General features: G+C 49.3%; 2 protein-coding genes across 2 annotated transcripts in view; both read left to right on the top strand.

Moving 5' to 3' along the window:
- Nucleotides 1-291: 291 nt before the first annotated feature.
- LOC105700090 (protein DPCD) lies at nt 292-1820 on the top strand. Its single transcript, XM_012425675.2, has 4 exons — nt 292-471; nt 652-857; nt 932-1165; nt 1243-1820. Exons 1-4 carry the CDS (start codon nt 408-410, stop codon nt 1345-1347), a joined length of 609 nt encoding a protein of 202 aa, XP_012281098.1. The 5' UTR covers nt 292-407; the 3' UTR covers nt 1348-1820.
- Nucleotides 1821-2085: 265 nt separating this feature from the next.
- Nucleotides 2086-26336, top strand: part of LOC105700088 (arp2/3 complex-activating protein rickA) — a 44254-nt gene continuing 20003 nt past the window's right edge. The window contains exons 1-5 of the mRNA XM_012425673.1: nt 2086-2214; nt 2978-3053; nt 22466-22497; nt 23118-23205; nt 25308-25387. Of these exons, the coding sequence (XP_012281096.1) occupies nt 2192-2214; nt 2978-3053; nt 22466-22497; nt 23118-23205; nt 25308-25387 (299 nt within the window). The 5' untranslated portion in view covers nt 2086-2191. The remainder of the gene's footprint in view (nt 2215-2977; nt 3054-22465; nt 22498-23117; nt 23206-25307; nt 25388-26336) is intronic.

Raw genomic sequence — 26336 nt, forward strand, 5'->3', positions numbered from 1 at the left:
GTAACAGGTGGCAAGTGCATTAGCCGTCTGCATCCTCCACCGGTGGTAGAACAGGACGCGGTCGCTCGATCCTTCCCGTGAATCTCTCAACTCATCTCTGATTTGGCAGAGATGAGTTAGGAGATTGCCATAATGGTAAGCTACCACCGTCACCTGCTGCGTGGTATTACCATCACGAATACGTGAGCCGCCAACGGCAACTGGTAGATGGCACAGCCATCGTGATTGCGCGAGCCCCTACCAGAAATTCGTTGCGCCGCCCTTGGGGGCAAAAAACGGTGAAAGCTAACGTACGAAATCAGAGGGCAGCACACGGTGCGATCGCGCGACCCTGCACGTGAGCAATCTCCCAACTCATCTCTGGTGTGTACACCTCGTTGCTGAGGATGAAGTAACTTTATTTACAAATGGCGGCCGAACAGTGGATGGAGGTTATTAAGGATGCTAAAAAGACAGTACTCGTTCAAGATGGTACGTTGATCGACTTGGTTTAATTATTTCTTCAGCTTGAAGTGACCTTTGTCTTTGAATTATTCTATTTGTCAAATGACACTTTTTTGGTGATATTTAACTTTGTCACGCGACACGTTAACCTGCAATGCTTGATCGATACCATCGACTGCTGTAAAATAGTTTGCATATAATTAACAGGTAAAAAGAAAGTCCATTATTTATTGGAGGATGGGAGGGAAATGGTTGAAGAATATCTTTTAGACACAATGGTATTGACAAAAAGAGCATGGAAGGAGAAGGGAAAGCTGGGACAAGATATAGGATGGTCGGTCGAAGTTGGAGATCCTGAATTGAAACAGCCGGACAATCTGGAAATTAGTGGGATCAGGGAAAGCTCAAACGCGGTAAGAATTACGATCGCATCTGAACGTTTCAAGCTCGAGATAAACCCTGAGACTAAAGTATGAATTTTATCCAGCCCTTTATTACTAGAAGAAACACAAAGACTGCCTTAGAATGGAGAATTAGAAATCTACCATATCCGGAAAATGTGTACTCGGTAACGACTGAAGACGACGGTGCAATAGTTGTGCGGACTAGTAACAAGAAATATTTCAAAAGGATAAGAGTACCGGATTTGGAACGTGTTGGTTTAAAGCCAGATCAAGGACGCCTTTCTTTCACGCATAAATACAATACGCTTGTTATAACGGTATGTCTATCTGCTTACAAAACAATAACGAAAACCAAGCAATCGATACCACTAACGAAATGCTTAAATTATTCCAGTACAAAAAGCCACCCGTACTTCTAGATTTTGAAAAAAAGGTTCTCGACGAATTATCAAAATTGAAGCCTATGAAAGAAGGAGACGTTCAGTGCCCTACAAATTAATAAAACCATTTCGTCAACCTTTTAACCTGACATTCTTAATTTTTGACTCTACAGTTCGTGTTTATTATCATGCTTGGCATTAATCAGTCTAAAGAATACGACTCGTACAATTCAACTTCCTATTTATTTGATCTCATTCGTTACTGACATTCGGACATTGAAATAAAAACAACTACATCGTCGAGTCAATTGTACAACATTCGAGAAGTCTACTTCCATCGAGGAATAAAATTTCAAATCGGAGAATCTAACCGGTCGATTCCAGAAGATCCAGCCAACGGTGGCCATTCCCTAACCTTATTCCAGGGATCGAGTCGAGCACATTCCATTTATTTATAGTTTTCCTACAGGCGTATACAAATTTATGTGAAACCTTTGTGCCTGATAACCTCAAACTATTTTCAATCTGCCACGTACCTTTTCATTCTGGAGCCGAGACATTTCAGATGTTTGAAATATATATTCGTGACCTATTGGGGATTGTTTTCCGTTCTTGACTTCTCGCGCTATTTAGGCAGAAGCCGCTTCGATTATTTTTCCGCGGCATTTCTGAAGCTCGGAGAGAGGTTTTAAGAGAGGTTAGAAGCCGCAGGTGGCTCGCTTAGCGTTCGGCTTGATGCGCGCGAAAATCGAGAGATCGATCGATCGTTCCGCGTTACAGGTCGCAGCCCGGCGGAAGGAAGGCAGGGAGCGCGTCCCGCGCGTCACGACTTAGTGTGGGTGTCGTCCATGTGAACGCGCGTCTATAACCCGCGTGTAGTGTGTGCCGGACTGTTGGTGGTAGTGTTGCGACTCGGTGTTATGCTTTCGGCTTCGAGCGGGATCTGAATGTGAAACGGGAGAAATGGCGAAATCCGTGCCGGACAGGTGAGTGGTAAGAAGGTGCGATGCGCGCCGAGAGGCCGCCACGACGCCCGGGCCGCTCGCCGCTTGTTTACAGCGAGAAAATGGAGGTCACATTGCGTGGAGGTTATGTCGCCCCTAGTGTCCGACCGCGTCCGAATTCTAGCCTCCGGCTTTCACAACTCGTCGAGGGTTTGGGAACGGACGGCTTGTCATGATTCGTCGGCCGAGTGTCAAGGAATTGTGTTTTTAAGTGCATTTATCGGATATCCTCGCATTCATGTAATCGGCGTATGCCGCCATGAGGCCCGCTCCTCGCTTGGCGTTTTTTCCGTCGCGCGCAGTGTGGATCGTCGACCGGGTTCGCCGCGTGTCGCACAGATGGCGCCTCGGGAAACTTCGCGTCGAGATTGAACAGTGGAAATTGAGGGTTTACAGTGGATAACTCGCATTTAGAATTACAGTGCGCCGGAAGAGTCCTTGTTATTACATTTAATTGTGATTGGGGTTTCGAATTATATATCTTGCGAGGGAGGCGTAGTCGATTCGAGTTCACGGCTCCTCCTACCGATGGCGCCACGGCGGCGTTTGCGTCGCGTCTTGGTGTTTTCATAAATTTCTATTCTTTTTCCGTAATAGTATCCCAGTAGTTCGGTAATTAAGCATATTTTGGGAGTAGTTGCGTGTTTTGGTGAGTCTATTGTAGTTGGATGAGGTTATTTGAGCGATAAGGTCACTCAATGTTGTTCATTATCCGGTGTGGTATTAACCTCAAATCTTGTTGCAGGTGGTTGGAGTACAAAGCGTTTGGCAAGGTGATCAAAGGCACGAAGATAGTGGCGTTCAAAGTACCCCTGAAGGAGGTTAGTGTCGACTATAAATAAATAAATAATGCCATTACGATGCCAAAAATATGCCAGCCAGTCGGAAGGGAACGCTCTTGCTCGTCGATTCACCGGTCCGAGGCGGCTTCTTTCACTCGGGGCCCCCGCGGTGAGGCGCGCCAGCCCACGATTTGACCAATCGTAAACTGAAAACTGCATTAACGTTGTCACGTGCATGAAAATTTACACGGTCCCTATTAGAGAGACCGTCTCCTCTCTTTCCGCCTCTTTCTTAAAGGCATTCATCTTTAGGCCGAGGTGAGACGAATTTTGACACCATCCTAGCATGCAGATCTTTCCCTCCTGCGACGAACCTGACTTCTCGACTCGTCCTTACCAGGGGAAGGGCTCGGGGCTCTCGGAGGTCCCAGGATTTCCGATGTGGCACCGAAAATGCAATAACGGCCTCGATACGAGCGCACTGCGTTACGCCTGGCGAAGGTAGTCAAGAGGAGCTAGAGTGATTTATGCGAACATAAATCAGCAGTTTGGCGGCAGTGCTGACAGCACGTACCGTGGCCGTCTCGCCGATTCCCGACTAACTACTTCGCCACCAGGTTCTCCGGCCATCTCTCCTCTATGTCTTATCGTTTCGAGAGAACCGACAGGGAGAATGAGGAATAAGAAAAATTAAAGGGTACTCCCACTCCGAGGGGGCTCCATGGGAAAGAGGCTGGCCCGTGCCTGCGATGGCCCGAGGCGTTTTTAACCTCTTTGGGCGAAAACTAATGCTCGGAACACTGTAAGCGGTATCGTGTAAATTAGGCAAATATTTCAACATTTGTTGGGACAACGTCCTAGGGACCCCACGCACGCGGGGAACCAAATGTAAACGAGGCGATTCAAGTGCTTTCCGAGCGCCGAGCTTTTATATACGGGGTGGCGGGATTTATCGGGATTTCGCGTGCACGGGTCTCGAGGGGGGAACCCGGGAGAGGTGCCGAGTCCCGTGGGAGAACCTGGGTAAAGGACGCCGCGAGCGGGAGGGTGCATTAGCATAGACACAATGCGACTCGCGTGCATATTTTCGCGCGATTCGCAGACACCCATATTCCCCTCTCGGTACATTCGAAGCGCGGCATCGATAACGTCGATGTGAATATTAAGGCGCCGAGAAATTATTAATCGACGCCGATAAAAATGATATTCATCTACCCTCCTCTCGGGATGTGACGTCGTCTTGGATCTTCAAGGGATAACGTAAACTGGCCGTGTTACCGCAATATATACGTACGTCGATGTCATTTCCCCTCTATATCGAGAATTATACGAAACTAGGTATTCCATTTGTCATTTCGGTGTAATGATTATGTAGAGATCGAGAATATTTTCATATTTAATGTTTTGCTTTCGCTCGTGACGCCGCTACAAATTCATTTGCTATTTTTCTTTTCTTTTGCGTGTATATATATGTGCCCATAATTATGAAAGTGGCCTGAGTCATATATTTTTTGTTTCGAAATTACATTGAGTTAATTTCGTTTGAAATAATATGGCGTAGAATAACTGATAAACTCATTTTTTTTTTTAATTTTGACTTAGACCACTTTCATAATTATGGGCACATATATGAGCCGCTCAGTGCACACATTGATTAACCCCATAAAACAAAAAGTTGAGAAATGCGATGAAGTAATGTAGATTCTTTTTTAAAATTCCTATTATAATATAACCTCAAATATATAATGTAGAATACATAAATACAGTTATAGTTTTCATCTAACGGTATATAAAATTAATAAGAAAGAATAGCCAAAAAATAATCGTCTGCATTTTATATCGACAAATGTTTTTGCAGGTGTTAAATTTCCTCCCCTATTCCTGTATGCCAAACCTTTTGTTCCGTTATGCTTTTGTAAATTTCGTGCCCATTTATCAGGATTACGACTTCTTTTCCTCCCAATCGATGGGTTTCTTAGGGAATTTGTACCGTTGCAATCGGATGAATCCGAGAAACACGATAAACGTCTTCTAGCCCCAGACTTTCTGCTGATAAATCGTATCGAAGAATCATCCCTGCTTTCCACATCCACATTGTTATTAGTTTCACTCATCTCGATTATAACGGTATAATATTTAGTTCTTTAAAAACAATCAGGGAGTAATGTTGAAAAGACGAAAAAATATGTATTCCGTGTAATATTGGTGAAGTATACGGTAACATTCAGCGTGAGAGATCACCGTTATACCAAATACCGTCTGCATTGCGCTTCTTTCTATCCGTTTGCTGATGCGATTTTATTCCTCATATTGTTGAAAGGGGGAAAGCATCTTCGGCTGTTTAAAAAAAAAAAAAAAGCGTCGATGTACGGCCGCAACAGATAATCCAAAAATACTATACTGCCAGGTATTCGTCTACGATTTACATTAGAGTATGGAGTCAATCAAAATGGCTTCTGAAATAAATTACTTATTATTCAATGCCCAAAAAAATGTTGCCGTTCAATGGTGTTAATCTCTATTAATCAGGAAAGATATTATAAATATAAAAAGTTATGACTATACCAAGTGCTTTGACCCCTAAATTTAAGATTTTTCAAAAAGTGGAGTTAGTCGATGTGTGCACTGAGCGGCTCATATATTAATTATACCCCGTTAATTATACCTTTGTAAATGACTAGAGTATACTTTAGTAAGTATTCCCGGCGTTGTTGGGATTATTCCTCGCATTAAGAGGGAAACGTTATCCGCGCGATGGGGTCCTTTGCCGAAAGTGGAAATATCTTTTTCTCCTTTATCGCGGGTGGTGGATGGCCCTCCTGCACGCGTGCGTATATTTTTAGAGGCGCACGCGCGTCCGTATAGGGCCCTATGCCGGGGCCTTACACCAGGCCCCTCCTTGGAACCGTAAAAGCGGCTCTCCACGGAGAAACGAGCTTGTAGTCCCGGACGGGAGATCTGGTATCGGCGAGAGCAACCGGCCAAATTGCTGTATTGTTGCGGGAGGTGCTCCCTCCGCCTTTAAGGCGGATATAAACAAGCTTGATATATGCGCGCTCCTCCGCCGACAATGACCGGCGTGCAGCCCCGGATGGCACCGGGGCCCGATTGGGCCCCGCTCCGCGGAACGGGCCCCGCGCACCCACTGATCTATGGATCTACGGATCTACGTGGATACCGCGGGGCCCATGCTGCGAGGCCCCCGGGCCTTTATTGAAAACGAAGAAACGGGGCCCAAGACTCGATGGAGGAAGTCGGGCCCCCGACGCTTCGGGGATACCGCGATCATAATGGGCCCGTAACTCGAGACGGTCGGTTTCTTTGTTAGCGCCGTGACGCAACCGGGAACGATTTTAATAAATAAGGCCCCGGCAGCGCGGGGAGGAAAGGGCCCCGGGTCGAAGGACCGAAATTCCGGTTGGTTTTAACTGGACCGGATCGTGACTCGAGCTCGAGGAGGTGTTTCTCTTAATCGTTATCGCCGCGTGAAAATGGGACCCACCGGGCCCAAGGCCCGGGGTCACTCTTAGCCAGAAGTGTATTTAGGATGCGATGGGCACATTCGCTGGCGAAGAGGGTACCGCGAGTCGAATTTAGGAGGGAAAGAAACTCGAGTTCGTTCGGCCGGCTTTGAATATGTTGATGTCGGGGCCTCTGCGGGGCCCTAATTGATGGGACCGCGGCGTCGAGTTTCGCGGGGCATAAACCATTTTTCTCTCTCTTTTCTTTTCTTTTTTTCTTTTCTTCTTCTCTCCCCGGTTTGCTCGTTTTTCCTCCTCCTCCCTACCTTCTTGCCTTCGCGCCGCGGATGGCGCTCGCCTCGTTAAAATTCCCATTCATGCCTACTAATTGTGAGCGCGAAAAGACGACTTGTCCGTCCGCGTTGGCCTTCCTCTCACATCGGTAAATTGCATTCCTTTCTTTTCTTCGGGCCCGAGGTCTCCTGCCGGGCCTCATCCCCTCTTTCTCTTCCTCCTCTCTCTCTCTCTCTCTCTCTCTCTCTCTCTCTCCGTCTATTCCGAAGTCATTGGCTAGGTCTAAAACCGTCTCGATAGGAGAGAAATGGAAATTAATTCCACCTTGAGATGCACTTCCTTCGATCCAGGATCAAAGATCGATCGTTTGCTCTTCCTCTTTTTTTTCTTTATTTTTATTCCTTTTTACGAGCAGTCGACGTCGCGACTCACTTTTGGGACCGTGTCTTAAGTTTCGATGCGATTTACAAGGTTTTCAGCGAAACTCTTCTCCGGGGGGAATTTCTGCGGTTGATTCCAAGATCGAAGCCGGTGCACGGGGCCCCGAGGTCGGGCCCGAAACTGGTACCGGGGCCCAGCATGCCCCGGGTCGGGCCCGCCGCCGCAGCGACGGGGGTCCCACGTTAATAAGGCCCTGAAAGGTCCTCGTGCCACCGGCCATTCTTGCCTCTGGGAAACCGAGGCGATACCTTTCTTCCACTAATATTCCACTAAATGGCCCCGAAAAGGGGCCCAATTTGTACGGAAGTCGGGCACTTTGGGACCGACTTTTCTCCCTGGGAGAATTAAGAAGTCGAGAGATTCCGTGGAAGGATTCCTCCTCGATCGCGGGTCCGTTCGGCCGGTTCGATGGCGAGGATCGGGCCCCGACTCTCTAATCCGGCGATTTGTCAGTTTCCTAACGAGGATTATGATAATAATCAATTCGATCCACGCCGACCATTCGTCTTCGGCGTTTCGTGAACCGTAGGGGTTTCTGGGGAAGAATAAGAAGAAAAAAAAAGGGAAAACGGAGAGATGTCGTTTACATCTCGTCACGGTCCTCGTATCGAATTGGGCCCGGACGCGTTAGTTTCCTTTCCGTGGGGACCTTTCTGGGACTATTGGCGGGACACTTCCAGGACGCTAACGCCGATTTCGCGTTTTCCCACGAGGATGCGCATGCCCGTCGATGTGGGACTCTTTGGGCCCGGAGGGGAGGGGCGGTCCCCGAGAGGGCCCGACATGCCTCGCGTGCCGTGGGCCTCTTCGGGCTCGTAACTCGCCGTTTAATTAATAACGAGAACGGTGATGATAAGTCTTTATCGGCATTAAAGCGCCGCGTACATGGGGGGTGGAGGCGCCGTTATGGCGAAACCATGAACGAGGGCCCGTCCGGACATAATTTCTCCGACGATCGGGGGGACCCCTTTCCGAGAAGTCGGGCCCAAATCCGAATCCCTCAGGACTGAGGACCAACCTCCTCTATCGGGCCCTTATTAACGCGATGGGAATGGCGTCGAGGAGTCGCATCGACGTCGGTAAATGAGAAGTCCCACGTGTCGTTGACGTTCGCATAATCGAAACGACGCGCCAAATTATATCGATATTTATTAAGCGATACATTCTTTCACTCTGTCAATTGTGGTAATTTCCTTCGTTAGAATGTTTTTTTTGGTCCTTTGTTATTTGTTAACCAAAACGACGCGCCAAATTATCGATATTTATCAAGCGATACATTCTTTCACTCTGTCAATTGTGGTAATTTCCTTCGTTAGTATGTTTTTTTTGGTCCTTTGTTATTTTTTGTTTTTTGTTAACCGAAACGACGCGCCAAATTATTGATATTTATCAAGCGATACATTCTTTCACTCTATCAATTGTAGTAATTTCCTTCGTTAAAATGTTTTTTTTGGTCCTTTGTTATTTTTTGTTTTTTGTTAACCGAAACGACGCGCCAAATTATCGATATTTATCAAGCGATACATTCTTTCACTCTGTATCAATTGTGGTAATTTCCTTAGAATGTTTTTTTTTGGTCCTTTGTTATTTTTTGTTTTTTGTTAACCGAAACGACGCGCCAAATTATCGATATTTATCAAGCGATACATTCTTTCACTCTGTCAATTGTGGTAATTTCCTTCGTTAGAATGTTTTTTTGGTCCTTTGTTATTTTTTCTTTTTTTTTTCTTTTTGGATAGCGTTGTCGAAGAGTCCTTTAAGCTCTTGCGTTTTTCCGCAGTCGCGTGGCAGAGGCTAGTCGGGCAAGTAGCCAGCTTCAATTACGAGCTTGGAGGAAACTCGGGGGGTTTTCCCACCCCGAGTCGCGTTTTTCCTCCCGAAGGAGTTTCCATGTTCTTGGGACACCCTCGTTGCCCGGGCCCTCATTTTAATTATACACCTCCGGTCGAGCCGAATTGAATTATTCGATGAAAATCGTCGATTTCAATTGAAAAGTAAGGATTACGATTAAAAACGTCGATTTCAATTGAAAAGTAAGGATTACGATTAAAATCGTTGATTTCAATTGAAAAGTAAGGATTACGATTAAAATCGATTTCAATTGTAAAGTAAGGATTACGATTAAAATCGTCGATTTCAATTGAAAAGTAAGGATTACGGTTAAAATCATCGTTTTTAATTATGCGGTAAAAGTTGTGGTTGTTTTAGGGGGTGACCAAGTTTTTATTTCTTTTCCCCAAAGAAATCATGATTTTCATCAGTCCCGATTGGACGTATCGGTCGATAAATCATAGTGGCGCGGATGTTGCGGGGGTACGAGCAAAGGGCGACCTGTCGAATAGGGCCCAGGGGGGTCCTGGCCGGTAATTATACCTCCGAGGACGCAGGGCAGGGCCCGGCGTTGCGCCCTTGCCATTAAATCGCGAGTAAGGACCCCGGGGACTTATCTTAAGGGGTTACACCACTTTGACCCACCCGAAAATTACGGTTTATCAAGAATTTTTTTTCAAGAATTAAAACGTTTTTATCCAAATTGAAGTACAGTAAGGTATTATATTACTATTAAACAATAAAATATTTTGTTGTATTTTTTTTATTTACAAAAATGGCGGCGTGAAAGGCGATTTACCGGAGCGCTGCGAAAATCGATGATCGTGCGGTGGGCACGATAACTCAGTCCAGGTTTAAGTTAGAACAATAAACGAAAGAGAATTAGTTTCCGTAGCCCAAAAGCTAGCGAAATACGTGGCCGTTTTCAAAAATATGCATTCTTCACAAAATGGCATCGATTTGAAAGGAACGATACGTATTTTGCCCTAAATCTCGTTAATTAATGTTGCATAAAAAAACGCGAATATCAATACATTGGAAAAAAAAACCATACGCATCTCGCTAGATAATCATATCACGAATAAAATAATAAAAAAAAAAAGAATCAGTGAAAATTGGCGGAGCTAGAGTGCCCACCGATTTTTAAAATGCAGTTTTAAGAAAAACGCGTTTAAAGTATAAACGCGTAAAATGAAGGCGTAAACATTTTTGGGATTTTTTGACAATCTCAAAGTGGTATATAACCACTTAAGGGCTCACGTGGGAGCAAAGCCCGAGTGTCGGACTTCTCCTTTGCGGGGGAGTTGATAAAGATCCCGACTCCTCGGAGAGAATAGGAAACGGCTGATTGGAAAGATCGCCGATTTTCCCTTAATATCTCAATTATTCGAATGCGCTCCTCGTTCGAAGGGCAAGGTTAAATCGAGAATTTTTCTGCCAAAAAATTCTCTGCCATAATTTTTTCACACAATGCGAGAACATACGAGTGGCGATTCGATGATCGTCCTCATTGTGCGTCACATCGTCCGCAGAGAAGTACAGAGAATTGTTATCCTCGTGTCGAGTCGTTCGTGAAATTATTCAGGTACGTCAAGCTAGCACGGCAACATCCCAATTCACGATTTCTGAATACAGAGGAATTATGTGCTGAATTAATTAATTTTGTACCCCCGCCATTTTTCCGAAATTTGACATTTCAGTGTGGCCGTGCTAGCTTGACGTCAAGCCAGCACGTTCCCATCTCAAACAAGACAGAAGGTTAAAAACAAGTACACCAAATTGAAGGGGAAATTATGCGCTAATTTTGTGCTATAATCGTTTTTTCTTTACACCGACCATTTCATCCAAAAACTCGATTTTCGTTCCGAGCATGATGGCTCGGCGTCAAGCTAGCACGTTCCCTCCTTAAACATTATAAAACGTTAAAAAAAAAATGCACCAAATTGAAGGGGAAATTATGTGCTAATTCAAAAATCGTGAATTGGGATGTTGCCGTGCTAGCTTGACGCACCTAAATTATTCTGGATTATTCCAAGTCGTCTCAAATTTGCCCATAATTATGAGTGGTCTAAGTCAAAATTAAAAAAAAAAAATGAGTTTATCAGCTATTTCACGCCACATTATTTTAAACTAAATTAATTCAATGTAATTTCGAAACAAAAAATATATGACTTAGACCACTTTCATAATTATGGGCACAAATCGTGTAAAGGTTTTTCTCGTCATTTTCACCGAACGGCTTTAAGTCTTCGGACCGTGTATTACTCCGGTGGAAAACAAATCCTTGCAATTTTCAACGGGGGGGAGAGGTAATCGAGCGGAGGTTATCGGATTAGCCGTTCCTTTCTTCCCGCTTCGAGGGTCCGGGAGGGGGAGGGTGAAAAAGGGAAGATAAAGGAGGGTAAGGAATTAATTCCCTCGGCGGAGTCTCCCGTTTCTGCACGGTGTGAATATTAATGCGAGGGGGAGGTCCATACACCATGCCACCCCGTAATGGATCGCCCTCTACGTGGGTGACATCTGTATCTCAGACCCCGTGAAAAGCCCCGACACCTCGTGATCCTTATCGCCCCCTGAACCACCCCCTCCGACCTCTCGGGGAGGGTGTCAAAAATAAAGTAAAGTCGTCCCTAACCGGGAAAGGTGTCCACCCTTCGTGATTTGCATACTCCCGGGTCCCTCTTTCCACCCCCGTAGGGGGGGAGGGAAGGGCTCGGGCGGAATTCCGGGGCGGAAAAATTCGGCATTTTTTCTCTCTCTCTCGTTTTTCTTTTGTTTTCTTCTCCCGTTTCTTGTCTTTTCCGTCGACCGGCCTTACTCGGATTTCCAGGGGGGGGGTTTCCCGAAAAACGCGGCTTTATTAATGGCTCCTTTCCAGGGGCCCGGGCCCCGACATTAACTACGATCTCTGGGCCCACCTCGCGGGTGCCACACGCGTCGCCTTCCGGGGGTGGACGCGTCTATCGCCGGAATCGTCCCGATCAATTTAACCCTGGACTTCTTTCTTTCTTTCTTTTTTTTTTTTAACCCTCTACTGGCCGCCTCTTAACTCGGAATGTCTTCCCGCGTGTCCTGTTTCCACGGGAGGAAACGATCGATTTATTCACTTCTTTTTTCTTTTTCCACCTGGAATACGGTCATTACTTCGAGGCGTCTGATTGAAATCGGGATTAAGACAATCGAGTTTAATCGACGGTTTTTTTATTTTTATTTATTTTTTTTTATTTTATTTATTTTTTTTTTTGAGAAGGAACGAGAATAAGTTCTCTCTTTCTCCCTCGAAATTGGTACTCCCGATTACGATAGTTATCCAGTAACGTTGGTATTGCCTAATCTTTAAACCGAGGCTTTTGTCTGAATAACGAAGAAATAATTGTTAAAGATCGTGATTTTTTTTCTTTTCCTTCTTCCTTGAGGTATCTTGCTTCTTTTTTTTCTTTCCTTCGTTTTTAAAGAAATCATGACTTTTTATTAACCCTTGCGGAGGTTTCCGGCAAAGCGCGACTCCCCGTGTTTTCTCACCGCCCTCGTGGCCGGACTCGTTATTTATGCCGGGGGAGGAACTTCGATGACTTCGTGAAATATCGCCGATCCCCGATTACGTCGATACCGATCTGCGGCGTCGCGCCCTCCCATTTCTGCCCTGGCGCCTCCACCGCGCTCGTGCGTCACTCTGGGGTTGAAGGAAGAGAGAGAGAGGGAGAGGGAAAGAGCGAACGGGACCGAAGAGGAGGGAAAAAGACGGGCGAAGTTTCCGAACGAGTTCCGAAGTCTCACCCGCGTCCGTCAACCCTGTCCCCGAAATAGGAATAGGGCGAACCCGATCGATTTTTACCCCCTTCGGCCATTTATTTCCGGACTTCCGGTCCCGCTCTACGGGATGGAACGAGGACCCGACTTTGCGTCCGTTTTCTTTTTTTTCACTTCCTATTATTTTATTTAATTCAGTCGACGGGGATTCCTCCGCTGGCCGTGGATACTATCTGACGGAAGTTTCGTCCACGCACCTTTCCCGAGGGCGAGAGATCCTCCTCGTCGAATCTCACCTCTGGTACGCCCTGGGAAAGACCCCCTTTAGGTGTCGCCCTGGGTGCGGTTTCCGAGGTTTTCCCTTATCCCCCTTTTTCCTCCTTTTCTCTCTCGACCCCGAAGACGCCACCCTCGAGACTCCCGCAGACTCTCAGACCGGCTGGAAACGAGAGTCGCCCTTGAATCCGGCCGAATCTTTGATGTCACCATCTTGAGATCGTCCTCGGGCTCCTCGTCGAGGTCTGTCGGGGTTTCCTCGGGTCCTTGCCTCGTCGTTACCTGGACCCGGAGGGTCCTCGCGAGTCCTCGTCCCCTGCCGAAGTGGGAACTTCCCTGCAGAGCTCGTCTTCGCGATGCCTTCCCTCCGAAATTCGTATAAATGTAGGTTTTCTTTTTCTTTTTTTACTTTTTCTCTCTCCCCCGGGATTCAAAAGGGAATCTTTCCCTAGAATCCTCCCTAGGGAGTTCCCAGGTGCGACTGCCTACCTAGGGAGCGACTTCCGTCGAGGTTCGGCCCCTCTCCCTCCCACTGTTATCTTGGTCCAGATGAGACGACCCAGCATCCCGCTTTCTCTCGGTCCCTCACTTTCCGGGAAGCCTGTCGGGGGTGGAGACGTCTTTCTCTCGCTTTTCCTCTCTCTCTTTCTCTCGCGGTAGCTACCCTTATCTGGGGGTCCAATCGTGTACCGGGTCCTCGTTCGCATCTCTCCTCGAAAGGTGTCCAGGGTGCGTAATCACGCACTAGAGGAAAGAAAGAAAAGGAGAAAGCTCCTTTATTCATTAATATTGCTAGATGCTACTGGTCACAGGAGAAAAATTGTTTTCCCCTTCAATGAAATTATTTTAACGGGGTTAAAACTGTCTAACCATGAAATCAATGAAATACAGTCTTTCCTAAAAAATATAAGTGCTGAATGTTTAACTCCGTTAATTTGCATCGATCGAATACATCGTATAGTTACGGTGATAATGTAAGAAATTGAAATCACGTCTCATTTCTTTAACTCCCTTCAAGGAAGTTTTTTTTTTTTTCAAATCAAGGACAATTTCCTTTTTTTTTCTCAGCGTATCGGCATTATCGATCACCTGAGAATTCCGCCACCTGATACGTTGGAGCGCCGCCCGGGAGGGGGGCGAATCCCCGAAATGGGGTTGGACCGAGTCAAAAAAAAAAAAAGAAAAAATTGAAAAACCGAAAAATGCCTCGAAAACACGACATGCCAGAGGTCGATTGTCCCGGTCGAATTAGCGAAATGGAACGCGAGTAACTTATTGGGCGGAAGGGGGGAAGGGGGTTAAGTTATCGAACGGTGTACTTCCGGGGGGACTTGTACCCCATATGTTCCGTTGGAAATTAGGACTGCCGTCCGACGGATGAAATTGAATTTTTCCACTGGTTTTTATCGTATAATAGGCCACGTGTTTATTAAATAAACGTTATGTTTAGGTTAGGTTTGAGGATGACGGAGTATGTAATGATAGTTATTTTTAGAGGTTAAAAGACATTCGAACGGCCGGTTTATTATGGTAGTGCCATGGCCCCTTGTATCGCGTCGCCACTGGGCCCCTGGGGGTGGAGGAGGAGAAGAAAAGGGAGCGAAAGGGAGAGAAAGGGCATTTGTGGATTCGGCGGTTTTGGGGTTGGTACGGAGAAGCCGAGACGGCCGCTCTTCGGTGGCTTTATGCTTCTGGTACATAAATTCTCGCTGAATGGCGCGAGTACGAGCCGCGGCGCCCACCTGCCCCCTCCGTGTCACATAACTTCTTGGCCCCCCCCCCCCCCCCCGGGACTTGGTACACCACGCAAAACCAACCAGGGGCCCCATACAGGCCCCCTTTCTCCCGGGCTTTCCGTCCTTTCTCTGTTTACCAAGGGGGGTCAGCCGGGGGCTCGGCGACACGCGGAAAAATTGCGAGATTTATACCGCGGGCCTCCCCCCCCCCCCTTTTTGGGCCTTGTGGGCCCCTGGACCGAGGCCGATCGGATAAAGGGCCCGGCGGAAACGGTCAGGCCCAGGGCGTGTCGCGTAAGGCCCGGAATCGAAACGTGGGCCTTCCGGATGGCCACCGGCATGGTGAGAAAGGGGGGCCCTTCACTTCCTGGGTGGGTGGGGCCCAATTTCTCGGTTCTCTCGGGATTTAAATCGGGAAAGGCCCTTTCTACCGAGCCGGGGAATGCCTTTCTGTGGAAGGTTCCAGGGAATTGGGACCGTTGGTCGCCGATTCCCGTTCCCGGGCGCCAGGAGTGGGCGTGCTTCCGGGGCCTGATGGCGCCTTCGGGACCCCGGGCCCAGCGGAGGGGGCAAGATGCAAACCTTCGGTCAAACGGGCCCCGACAACGTCACGGTCGTGAATACCTCGTGGTCGTTAATCTTCCCTTTGGGGGCCCTCGTTAATATATAATGTATTCTCACCCCCGCGGCCGAAACAATCGACGCTCCGGGGTCAAAGTCGGGGGCCCGACTCGGAATTCGAAAACCGATCGGGCCCCGAAATCCTCGCCCCGCCAGGCCCGCTTTAATTACCCCGGGTCCCGGAATCCGCGAAGAGATATATAAATGATCCTTCGGGGAAGTCCCGGAACCGCTCCGGGGCCTTGTTCTTGCCCCCCAGGCCCTGGGCCCCGAATTTAGACCCGCTCGGCTATCCCGACTTTCCTGACACGCTCTAATCATCGCCGCGGTCCGGGATTAATCCTTCTTCCCCTAAATGCTATTTTTGCGACCGTTTTAATTTAGAACCCGAAATTAATATCCCGGGGCCTGACGGGGCCCGCTGTATGGGCGCGGCATTAAGTCGATGCAAATTTAAACCAGGAGGGGGGCCAGGAAATCGTCGCCGTTTCGGATTCCGTCGATCGTAACACTTTCTCTCTCTCTCTCTCTCTCCCTCTCTCTTCCCCTCTTTTTTCTACTCCCTTCTTTTTATCTGCATCATATGGGGCCTTATGGGAGTGTTTTGGATCGATTTGCGCGATCGCCTTAGGGGCCCTGCCCACACGTGTCGCGTTCACGCCTCTGTGAGGGGACACCTTGTAATCTTCGTGTTCTGCACGCGTGTCGAAGTGTCGGGCCCCGCGGGGCCCTATGCCATCCACGTCTCGCGTCGTGTCGCGACCGTGTCGCGGGATGTCGCGAGATGTCGCGCGATGCCATCGTACCGGCCGACGTCGGATTTTTCGTCTTGGGCCCGATGTCGTCGGGCCCCGTCCGATATATCTGTACGCGGATATAAATATATGCACGTGGACGCCGCAATTTCATGCACGGAGAACGTCGTCGTCGCACCCGGACCGTGGGACCAACGTCTCGTATAATTTTTCCTTTTTATCCCCCCCCCCTTTTTTTTTTTTTCCACGCGGCTTTTCCTTCTTTTAATCCTCTCCCTTCTCGTTCGTTGATCTTCATACGAGGACTCGACACTCGAGGACGAATTTCGGAAATTTCTGTCCGGAGTTTCGCAAATTGGCAGTCGGTTTAAGTCGGTAAATTTGAAACGCGGTGTTTTCTTTTCTTTTTTATGTTTTTTTTTTTATTTTGGGCCCGTTCGTCGAATCGATGCGACGCGCACTCGTGGTCCCTTTCTCGGTTTCCGTCTCGGTGCGTAAAACTACGGCGGAACGGATTGGGTCTTACCAAATCGTGACGAATCCAGCGGCGGGGCCCGATGGGCCCGACAACGCGGTAAATGGAGCCGCCGCGAATCGCGACTGCCATTCCGAATCGCCGGGGACTGTTCCCACCCTCCCCGTCGTGAATTATCGCGCGATATTAGCGAGCAGTTTGCGGGATATTAACGAGGGCCCGGAGGAAACGGGGCCCGTCACCTTGGGACCGATCGGGGTCCTCCTCGGACATCGGCAGGTCTATTAAAAATGGGGAAACGTACGAGGAGGGGGGGGGAGATAAATGGAGATGAAAGAAAAAAGTGGGCCCGCAAAACGGAGAGCCTAGGCGAGGATAAGGCCTGGAGAGGTCGTCGGCGGGTCCCAGGAGGACGTCCTCCCTCGGAGGCGGGCGGAGGGTCGGCGGCGCCGGACCCCCCGGGGCCCGGCGCGGGCCCCCACGGGATATTTCTCATTTTATTGCCGCCTGTAATATGGAAATCCCGCGGGCGCGTTATTAGGTGTGAATTGAATTATAGCGACCGGTGGCCCCGTTATTTATACCGGGCCGCAACACGAATCGGGCCAGTTCATGTTTATTCAGGGCCCGAAGGTGCACTTGGCGTGCCGCCACCTCTCGACGGGTCCCCCGGGATTCCGGGGACCCGTCGGATTTCGGGAATGGTAGGCGGAATCGAGGCGAACCGATTGAATTAAAACGGCGCCTATTTCGATTAGCCTCGCCCTTGGTGGCGGGCCCGGTCTCGGGGCCCGGTTCTCGGGGCCCGTTTGCGCTTCGCGAACGCGATTCCCATTAGTCAGTAGATGTCGGCCGCATTAATCATCCCGGATTGTTTTAAACGATCCTAAACGCGGGAACTTTCCAGGGAACGGTGGAGGCCCGTTTGGGCCCGTTTGGGCCCGTTTTCCGAAAGGGAAAGAGCGCCCTTTAATTGCCGCCCCCTCCCCTCCCCTATCGGCGGCCGGATCACGACAGAAGGCTGACATAAATTAGGGAAGAAACCGGGCAAAGCCTCGTGGGTTCCCCGCGGCTACCGGCACCATTACCGGCCAGAGGGCGCGGCGCTATGCCGCGAGAAAAGGGCCCCCGATGAGGCCCAATGAGGCCCTCCGAGGTCCGGGGAACACGGGCCCCGGTATAACGGCAGGGCCAGCCACCTCGGAGGCAATAAACTCGTTCTGGGCCTGATGATATCTTCGGAAACGCTTAATGGCCAATTCGGGAACACAATGGGGCCCCACCGGGCGCTTCTCGCCGGCGGTGATCGACGGGTTATTGATTTCCCTGAAAAGGGCCCCGGGTAGATTGGCCAAATGGGCCTTAGGTCCCACTCACGAGGCGGCGCGCCTCCCCGGCAACCGTTTTTCCCGCCTGTCTCGGACTAATGACTCGGAATGTCGATTTTGGGACCGTCGGGCCCTCCCGCGATCCGAGATGGATGGATCCTGGTAGATCCCGCGGGAAAGACGGGAGACTCGCTGGCGGAATCGATGCCGGGAGCCCTCTCGCGATCTCGAGATCCCGGCTGATCCCGCAGGAAAAACGGGACGGCGGAATCGATGTATCCGGCTCGCGTCTCTTGGAGTGACCCATTTTAAATCGCCCCGAGTCTTCTGCCAAACGAGGAAGTAAGTGAGATACGGATAACGTCGGGCATGCATCACCTCGCGGCGGCCATATAGCAGTCTATATGGGATTCTGTATGGCGGCGCATAACCGTTGGCCGCGATCGTGCGGCGAAATCGGGCCCCTTCTTGCGGCCCCGCCCTTTCATCTTCCCAGAGCTTTCCGGTACTCCCGACGCCCGTAATGGCGCCACTATCCGCGGGGACTTAGCCATGGGATTCGGAATAGTTTCCGCTTTCCGTCGATTGATGGGGATTTCGGTCGAACGCGATTGCCGAGCCGAGACTCGGCTGGATATATGATAACGGGTCACGTGGAAGAGGGGACGCGAAATCGGGCCCTGTGCAACGGATTCCCACGGTGGGGCCCGTTTTTGCGAGGGAGTGGGAGTACGGGCGCGGGGCCCGAACCGACTGTGAGAACGACGCTCGCGCCGCCTCTCGGCCTCCCGGCGAACGACCGTCGTCGGCCGTGTCGGCGTCGTTTGAGGCCTCTTGGGCATTACGGCCCACTCGGGCTCAGGGAAGCACGAATGCCCACCCCTCATAAATATTCCCAATAAATACCGTCGATACCTTCCGTTGGACGACGCCTACGTCCTCGCGAGAGCGACGCCCCGCGTCGCGCGCGAGTACGAGCAAGACCTATCCAAGGAATTTGGGCCTTATGCCGGTCGAGTGCGCGAATAATGCCTCCGTGAACTCGGACAGGCGTGAGGCAAAGCGTGATTTAACGCGCTGCTCGGATTTTATTTTCTTTCTTTCGGCCGCGCCCAGGCCTCCGTTTTGGGCCCGAGGATCTTAACAAATCACGGCCTTAATGCCCAAAGTCCTTCCGGTGTGCGGTACTCCCTGTATTCCGCGAGTCGTCGGGGAGGGGACCGAACGGGACCTTCGGGGCCCTAAGGATTTTTTTTAGAGATCGCCGCGACGCTCGCGGGGGGCCTCGGATGGACGGGCCCTGGCCAGGAATTCCGATTTGGGCCTGGTAATATTTTAGGCCCCAGGATCGCGAAATTGAGGGACGGGATCGCGGCCGAGATCTCGCCCTTCGCCGGGCCTTGGGCCCCGGGGAAAATAAACTGCCCCTGGGGCTCGGTCGAGTTAGTAAATTTCGCAGGTGGGCCCGGGGCCTTACGCGGCCCCCGTCGGTCCTTCTTCGTCCCGGGAGGAGACCGACTCGATCCTTTCCCGAAGGAGCATCGTAAATCTTCGTATTTGCTTCTCGCCATAGGTGTCTCCCTCTCGCTCTGGCGGGCGCAAATACGTAAATCTCTCCTCGTCATTTTGGGCCCCCCCCCTCTCGGGCCCTTTGCTCCGATGGACGGGCCCCGAAAGGAGTTCGCCGCGAATTCCGCAGCTCGGCCGCTTCCTTCGCACGGGACGCTCTTCGCTCCTCGAGTTACTTGACGTTCGCGGTTAAACCCCTTTTTTAACTTTGGTTTGCAATTTTACACGACGAAACGTTTATGCCCTCTTTTCAAAGCGCGTCGAAAATGGGCCCGAACGCCGTGCGTCGGGCCCGACGCGTCTTTCTTCTTTCTGTCCTCTCTCTCTCTCTCCTTCTTTCTCCCTTTAACATAGAGGGTTAACGAAAAATTGATTTCATCTCGATCGATCGGAATGCACCCCCGCAGTTTCTCTCTCCCGGGGTCCTCCCAGGGGCCTGATCCCTCCCACGCGAGCTCGCGTATTTTTAGAAGGCCCAAAACCACGGCCGATCGGTAAATTCGGATTTGTCGTTGGCCGATCCGCCGTCGGATCGTTTCAGGGACCTCAAAGGGCGCCGAGATTGGAAACGCGACCCGCCATATTTCTTTTTTCTTTTTTTTCTTCGACGCCTCTATAAGTCGCCGATGAGGCCCCGATTTTACGCGAGGGATTTCGGCGCAGCCCTAGTTTGGGCCCGCGATCGGAATTTCGCATCGTTACCTTCTCTCATTTTTAGCTCCCTTTTCGCTACTTTGTACGACTGCTTAACCTCCCCGAGTTTACGGGCCCGATGACGGGCCCACGGGCGGGGCCCGTCCAAGAAACTAGGTATTCGCCGGTGCCGAAAAGGCCTCCGGTAGATACAAAGTGTCGTTCGGCTAATGCGAGTAAATCGGCCCTGTCTCTCTCCCGAGGGGGGCCTTAAAGGCTTTCGCTAAAAATAAGGCCCGAAATTTCAAGAAAGGCCGCCCTACCGCCAAATAAAGTATGTCGACGGCCTTGCGTTTATTTTCCGGCACGAGCCGAGGGCCCTTTTGCGGACTCCCGCGCGGCCTATAAATATCTGCGCGCCTTTTTTTGGGGGCCCATTTTCGTTTTTTTTTTCTTTTTTTTCTCCGGGGCCCCGAAACACTTTTAGATGACGAAACGGAGAGGGAAGAGGGAGTGGGGCATCGAAACTGCATGATACATCGGTTGGGGCCGGGGGCAGGCCTAATCGAAGGCTTAATTCGGTTAATTTCCGAGGCGATTTCGGTTGCCGATTCGGGAGCGTGACCAGCGCGGCACCCTCTCGTATAAATCGACATCGAGCCTAGACATCGATACCTTTCGATCTCTCTCTCTTTTTTTTTTTTTTACCTTTGGTCGACTTCACGTTTTTGAGGTTAGGTCCTAATCGCTCGATGCACGCTCCGACACTCGATCGCGATACCGATCGCGCCCGCCCAAATAATTTCGGATCTCCCTTCTATCTCTTTCCCTTCTCTATGCCCGTAATTGCCGCTAGACCACCCGCGAGGGAAACTCATGGGGGACCATCGAACATGTCCACTTCCCATGGTGGATGCGCACTACCGAAAATCAGGACTTTAATCTTTGGTAGCGATTTTTAGTTCACTTGTTTTTTATGAGAGCCTATATAATTTTGGATGTACGTTTTCTAAGGCGTTAATTGTTTATAAACCACCTGTAAGGGAAACTCACGGGAGACCATCGATAATGTCCACTTCCCATGGTGGATGCGCACTACCGAAAATCAGGACTTTAATCTTTGGTAGCGATTTTTAGTTCCATTGTTTTTTATGAGAGCCTATATAATTTTGGATACCACATGTAAGGGAAACTCATGGGGAACCATCGAACATGTCCACTTCCCAGGGTGGATGCGCACTACCGAAAATCAGGACTTTAATCTTTGGTAGCGATTTTTAGTTCATTGTTTTTTATGAGAGCCTATATAATTTTGGATACCACATGTAAGGGAAACTCATGGGGGACCATCGAACATGTCCACTTCCCAGGGTGGATGCGCACTACCGAAAATCAGGACTTTAATCTTTGGTAGCGATTTTTAGTTCCATTATTTTTTATGAGAACTCGTCGCGGGCGATTCGAAGCTGGGGCCGTTCGTCATGGGGCCCCATCGATAACTGGGCCCGATCCAATCGATCACTCTCATGCCAGGATGCAGTTCCTTGCATCCAAGAGTGCATCCCCGAGTCTCGCGTACTCGGCGCTCATAATCGCGCTAATAATTAATAATAACGCTAGGAGGTGGAGGGAAAGAGCAGGGAGCCGGTTCCATTCCACATTTCTTTCGGCAGGAACGCGGTAACACCGATCCCATGAATTATGGGTGTACTTTTCCCGAAAAAGGAGAAGAAAAGAAAAAATAAATAAATTGAAATGTCCTCCGAGCAAAGGACAACATTGCTATTAAAATTCAGGCTCTCTCTGCGATAATCATTTCGCCAACAGCAAGAGAGTCTAGAATTACATGAAACGTAGATGTAAACGCCGTAGAGCTTTCTCTAGAAAAAATGCCAACCCAAATCGGTAAATAAATTTGTAAGAACAAGCAAAGAAAATTCTCATTAATCGGCAGAATATGCGGTATATATATATATATCTTTTTTTTTTCTTTTATCGTCATCAGGATTGAATACCGCAACCGTGGATGTATTTTCTGTTATTTCAATTAATAGTCCTTTTGCCGTCGGTACAGCAAAGTCCTGTCTGCAAAAGGACCTTTTCCAGCCTATTTCCAAGTGTTCACGTTCGGTGAGCGTGCAGATTTTTCAATTATGACCGGATCATTATCTCCGCGCGTAATGTCCGGCGGTAATGTCTCTCTTTGACGGGGTAGACGTGACGGAACGCCGACTTGAATTAATTACCTGTGGTTTCACCGAATCATTCCGTTTATGTTTCAGACCCTGGTTAAGGATCTGCCGCCTGACCAACGGTGAGTCGCATTTTCTTCCCCCGAAGGAGCGAGGAAAAAAAAAAGGGAAAAAGAAAAAAAAAAGAGGAGGAAAGAATCCGCTTTACATCCTAATCAACGATCCTGTGCACCTGTCGAGGCGCCTGTCGACAGGTGCAGGGCCTCGTCCTTCGATTTAGGGCCTAGAATGATAATAAATTAATATCGGAACTCGAGGCGCCCTTAAGGTGATGTGAAAGTGACGAAGGATCGATCCTTCGTGAAACATTTCTCCAAACTGGGTGTACTTCTCTTAAAAGACAATTTTTACCTAAAAGTCTTAAGAGGCAATCTTTAAAGATTTTACAATGTGAATATGGAGGCTATGAGGAAGGTCCTGCCCCCCACGAAATTTCATATTTTCTAATAAATTTGTTTAAAGAGTGTAAAGGATGCACCTTAAGGATGCACAACCCCTGCAACATTAAGGGCGCCTTCGGCAGGGTTTCGAGGATTCCTCGGGGATCCGGTACTCCGGGCACCTCCTGGCCGACTTTTACGATCGCCCTCGACGTAAAGTGAATTCTTTACGATAATCGATCGGTCCCCGGTACGACCGGAGGCCGATATTAAAAATTGGGCGTCTTCCTCCCCTGTTCCAGATTCACGACTGCGACGTTGCTGAAAACATTTCCGCGGCTCAAGCACATCGTCGACCTGACGAACACCTTTCGGTATTACGACCAGAAGGTAAGCAGACGTGGCGTTTCGTCCTTTATTTCGACTTCCCCTCTACCCTCCTCCGTGTCCTTATTAAGGCAAAGTGAAATCCATCGAGACATTCACTCGACGTCGGTAAAAAAAGAAGAAAGGTCCCTTTAACTACAGAACCTTCAAGATTTGCACTCCGATCGAGATACGAGAGATTAATGCCATTTTGGTCCTCGTTCAGGCTAAGTCAAGAGTTATTACCATTCTTTCGGAAATCCAAATGTTCATAGTGTCGCCAGATCTCTCAGATGCCCACGAGCCACGTGGCAAAGTTTACGAGGATTCGGCGCGATGCTTTTCAAGAAAAGTGACTTATTCGAGTCGACTGGCTCGAGGAGGAGGTTTCGTCTCGCCTTAAGGTGAAGTGAAACGCGTCGAGGAACTTGATCGACGTCGATAAAGAGGATTTTTCTAAATGCCTACGTTGCCGACGTTGGTTTTTATATCGACAGCTGTGTCGAATTGTATTGGGTATTGTACCAAATGGCATACTCTGCCTGTCGTTTTCGTACAATAATTATAAAGAAATCGGAGTAAAACTCCAGAAATCCTCTGGATTCGTGCTTTCTGGGGCCCTAATTGATTGCAGAGACCCCCTGCGCCATCTGTAATTTCCAGGCCAATTAAATTTTCACTCCGAGACCTCGTATTCCCATCGTTTTGGCATACAAGCGCATACAACACTTTTTTTTGCCTTTATCCCGTTCAAATGCGAGTTTATCGATTACCAGAGTGGTCTAAATTCTCGTAAAATTGTCCTGACCCTTTCGATTCTCATATCAGAGCCTCTCGATCGAAATATGAGAGCTCGACGTCATTTTGGTTCTGGTCTGGGCTAAGTTGAACAATTTTTTCGAAAAGTCCAAATTTCGAATGTGTCAGGACAATTCTTAGATGATCAGGAGTAATGTGTCAAAGTTTCGGACGGTTTGGTCTAATACCCTGAAAAAAAAGTGTTGTATTCGAATCGACCGATTTGAAAGGGGTTTCACTTCACCTTAATGCCGTAACAGGACCCGAAACCGGGGCCGCAATGCCCCGGGATTAATCCCTATCGATGGGTCTTACCCCGGGCCCTAATTGGCCGATAATCGCCCGGAGAGAGAAAAGCCATCCCTCCTCGTCAATGTCTCGGGGTGTCTCACAATGGGCCCGACTGGGCCCGTCGAGATGGGGCCTATTCTCGAGGCGGAATAAGCCGGAGATCGTATCGGCGGCAGGACGCACTCGGAATGGGTCCATCTCGCTTAATGAGCCACTTTTCGTCGGGCCCTGGGTCCTGAGGCCCACTAGAGTCCCGGAAAGTTCAACCCTTCCGTCGTGCCCTCCACCCCCGAGGCGGAAGATCGAGGGTCCGGCGGGCCCAAAACGGGCCCCGCAGATCGATCATCGAGAGGAATTCGAAGAAAGGCCGCCCTGGTCCCCGACGTCCGACACCGACATTGATTGGGCCCTTCTCCCACCCCCCGGGACGGGGACTATTTATTTCCTCGCCCTTCCCGTCGATTTCATTTTCCTCCCGACGTGTGGACCTTGTCTTTGGGGGTTCCTCTGTGTCCTCCTTCTCGTTTTTATTTTATTCCATTTGTCTGACGGAGACGAGAACCGCGACTCGTCGCTCTCGACGGTCCTTCCTTATCGAGATGGATTTTCCCCCTTGGGAAATAAATTAGGGGAGGTTTATTTAATTATTTATTTCTCCTTTTTAATTCTATGGATATACTGGGGGAGGGGGACGCAAAAACGGGGACTTGCCGGGATTTTCCACGGTGTGGGTGGACTTAGAGGGTAGAAAAGGAAGGCGATGACTCTCCGGGACACGGCAACCTGTGGCCGGGCGTAAGAAAGAGAAGGAGCGATCGACCCAAAGACGTATTGGAGAGAGACGAGAGGTCATCTACAGGTTGCACCGTTGGAAAGAACTCTCGCTCCTCTCCTATTCTTTTCTCCTCTTGATTCTTTTAACGCGACGCGATCGATATCCTCCCGATTTTTCTCCCTCTATTTCTTCTTCTTTCCTTTTTTTCCGCCACGTGGTTGTTAATTACGCAGTAGGAATCTTATTCTCCTGTCGATTTTAGGAGTTCACCGCTGCCGGACTCCGCTATGACAAGATCATGGTCCCGGGGGCGCTCATCCCTCGCATGGACGTCATTAAAAAGTGAGTTTGCTCCTCTCGATATATATATATTGTCCCGCTCAAGGTGATGTTAAAGGCACGTGTTATAATTTCAGACTTATTTTCCTTTTTAACGTCTACTCGTTCAAGATCGCCTTTCACGTCGCCTTAACGTGCCGCATCGATATCGCTTCTCTCTTCTTGTATACCGTGATAGCGCAAATCGGTGAGAAAAAAAGAGGAAAAAATATGAAAAAAAAAAAGAAGAAGAAGAAAAAACAATGCGGCCGGTAAAAAAAAATCGCCGAGTGAGGTACCTAGATTCGCATTAGCATGCACTTGCACTTTGCGCTTGCATTTCGCCGCTCTCGGGCGTCATTAGCCTAAGCGCGCGTGCCCCCGCCTACTCACGCGTTTCATCTTCGCCGATGGCTCGTGACGCACGGCGCGGCTACTTACGCTACTTACGCTACTTGCCGAGGCGGTATTACGGCCAAGGTGGGAATAGAAGGCGAGTGTGCGTACTCGCGCGAGAGTGGGCGGCTGACGCGAGTCGCGCGCGACTCTTGTACCGAGCCCGTGTAAACCGCCTTTATCTAGCGTAATGCCGATCGTAATTCACCCTTTACCCGGCGGCCTGACCCGCCACCGCCTGGGAATCCGCGGTTCGCCAATCGAGAGATACCTCGCCTAGAAGTTTACGCACTCTTGGAGACGCACCTCAAGGTGATGTGGAACTTGGTCGACGTCGGTAAAGAAGATTTTTCTAAATGCCTACGATGCCGACGTTCGTTTTAATGTCGACAGCTGGGTCGAATTGTATTGGGTGTTGCACGAAATGGCATACTCCACCTGTCGTTTTCGTACAGTAATTATAAAGAAATCGAAGTAAAACTCCAGAAATCCTCTGGATTCATGCCTTCCGGGGCCCTAATTGACTGCGGAGGGACCCCCTGCGCCATCTATGATTTCCAGGTCAATTAAATGTTCT

This window comes from Orussus abietinus, unplaced genomic scaffold, assembly GCF_000612105.2.
Source record: "Orussus abietinus isolate OABI.00-Male unplaced genomic scaffold, Oabi_2.0 scaffold196, whole genome shotgun sequence".
NCBI lineage: Eukaryota > Metazoa > Arthropoda > Insecta > Hymenoptera > Orussidae > Orussus > Orussus abietinus.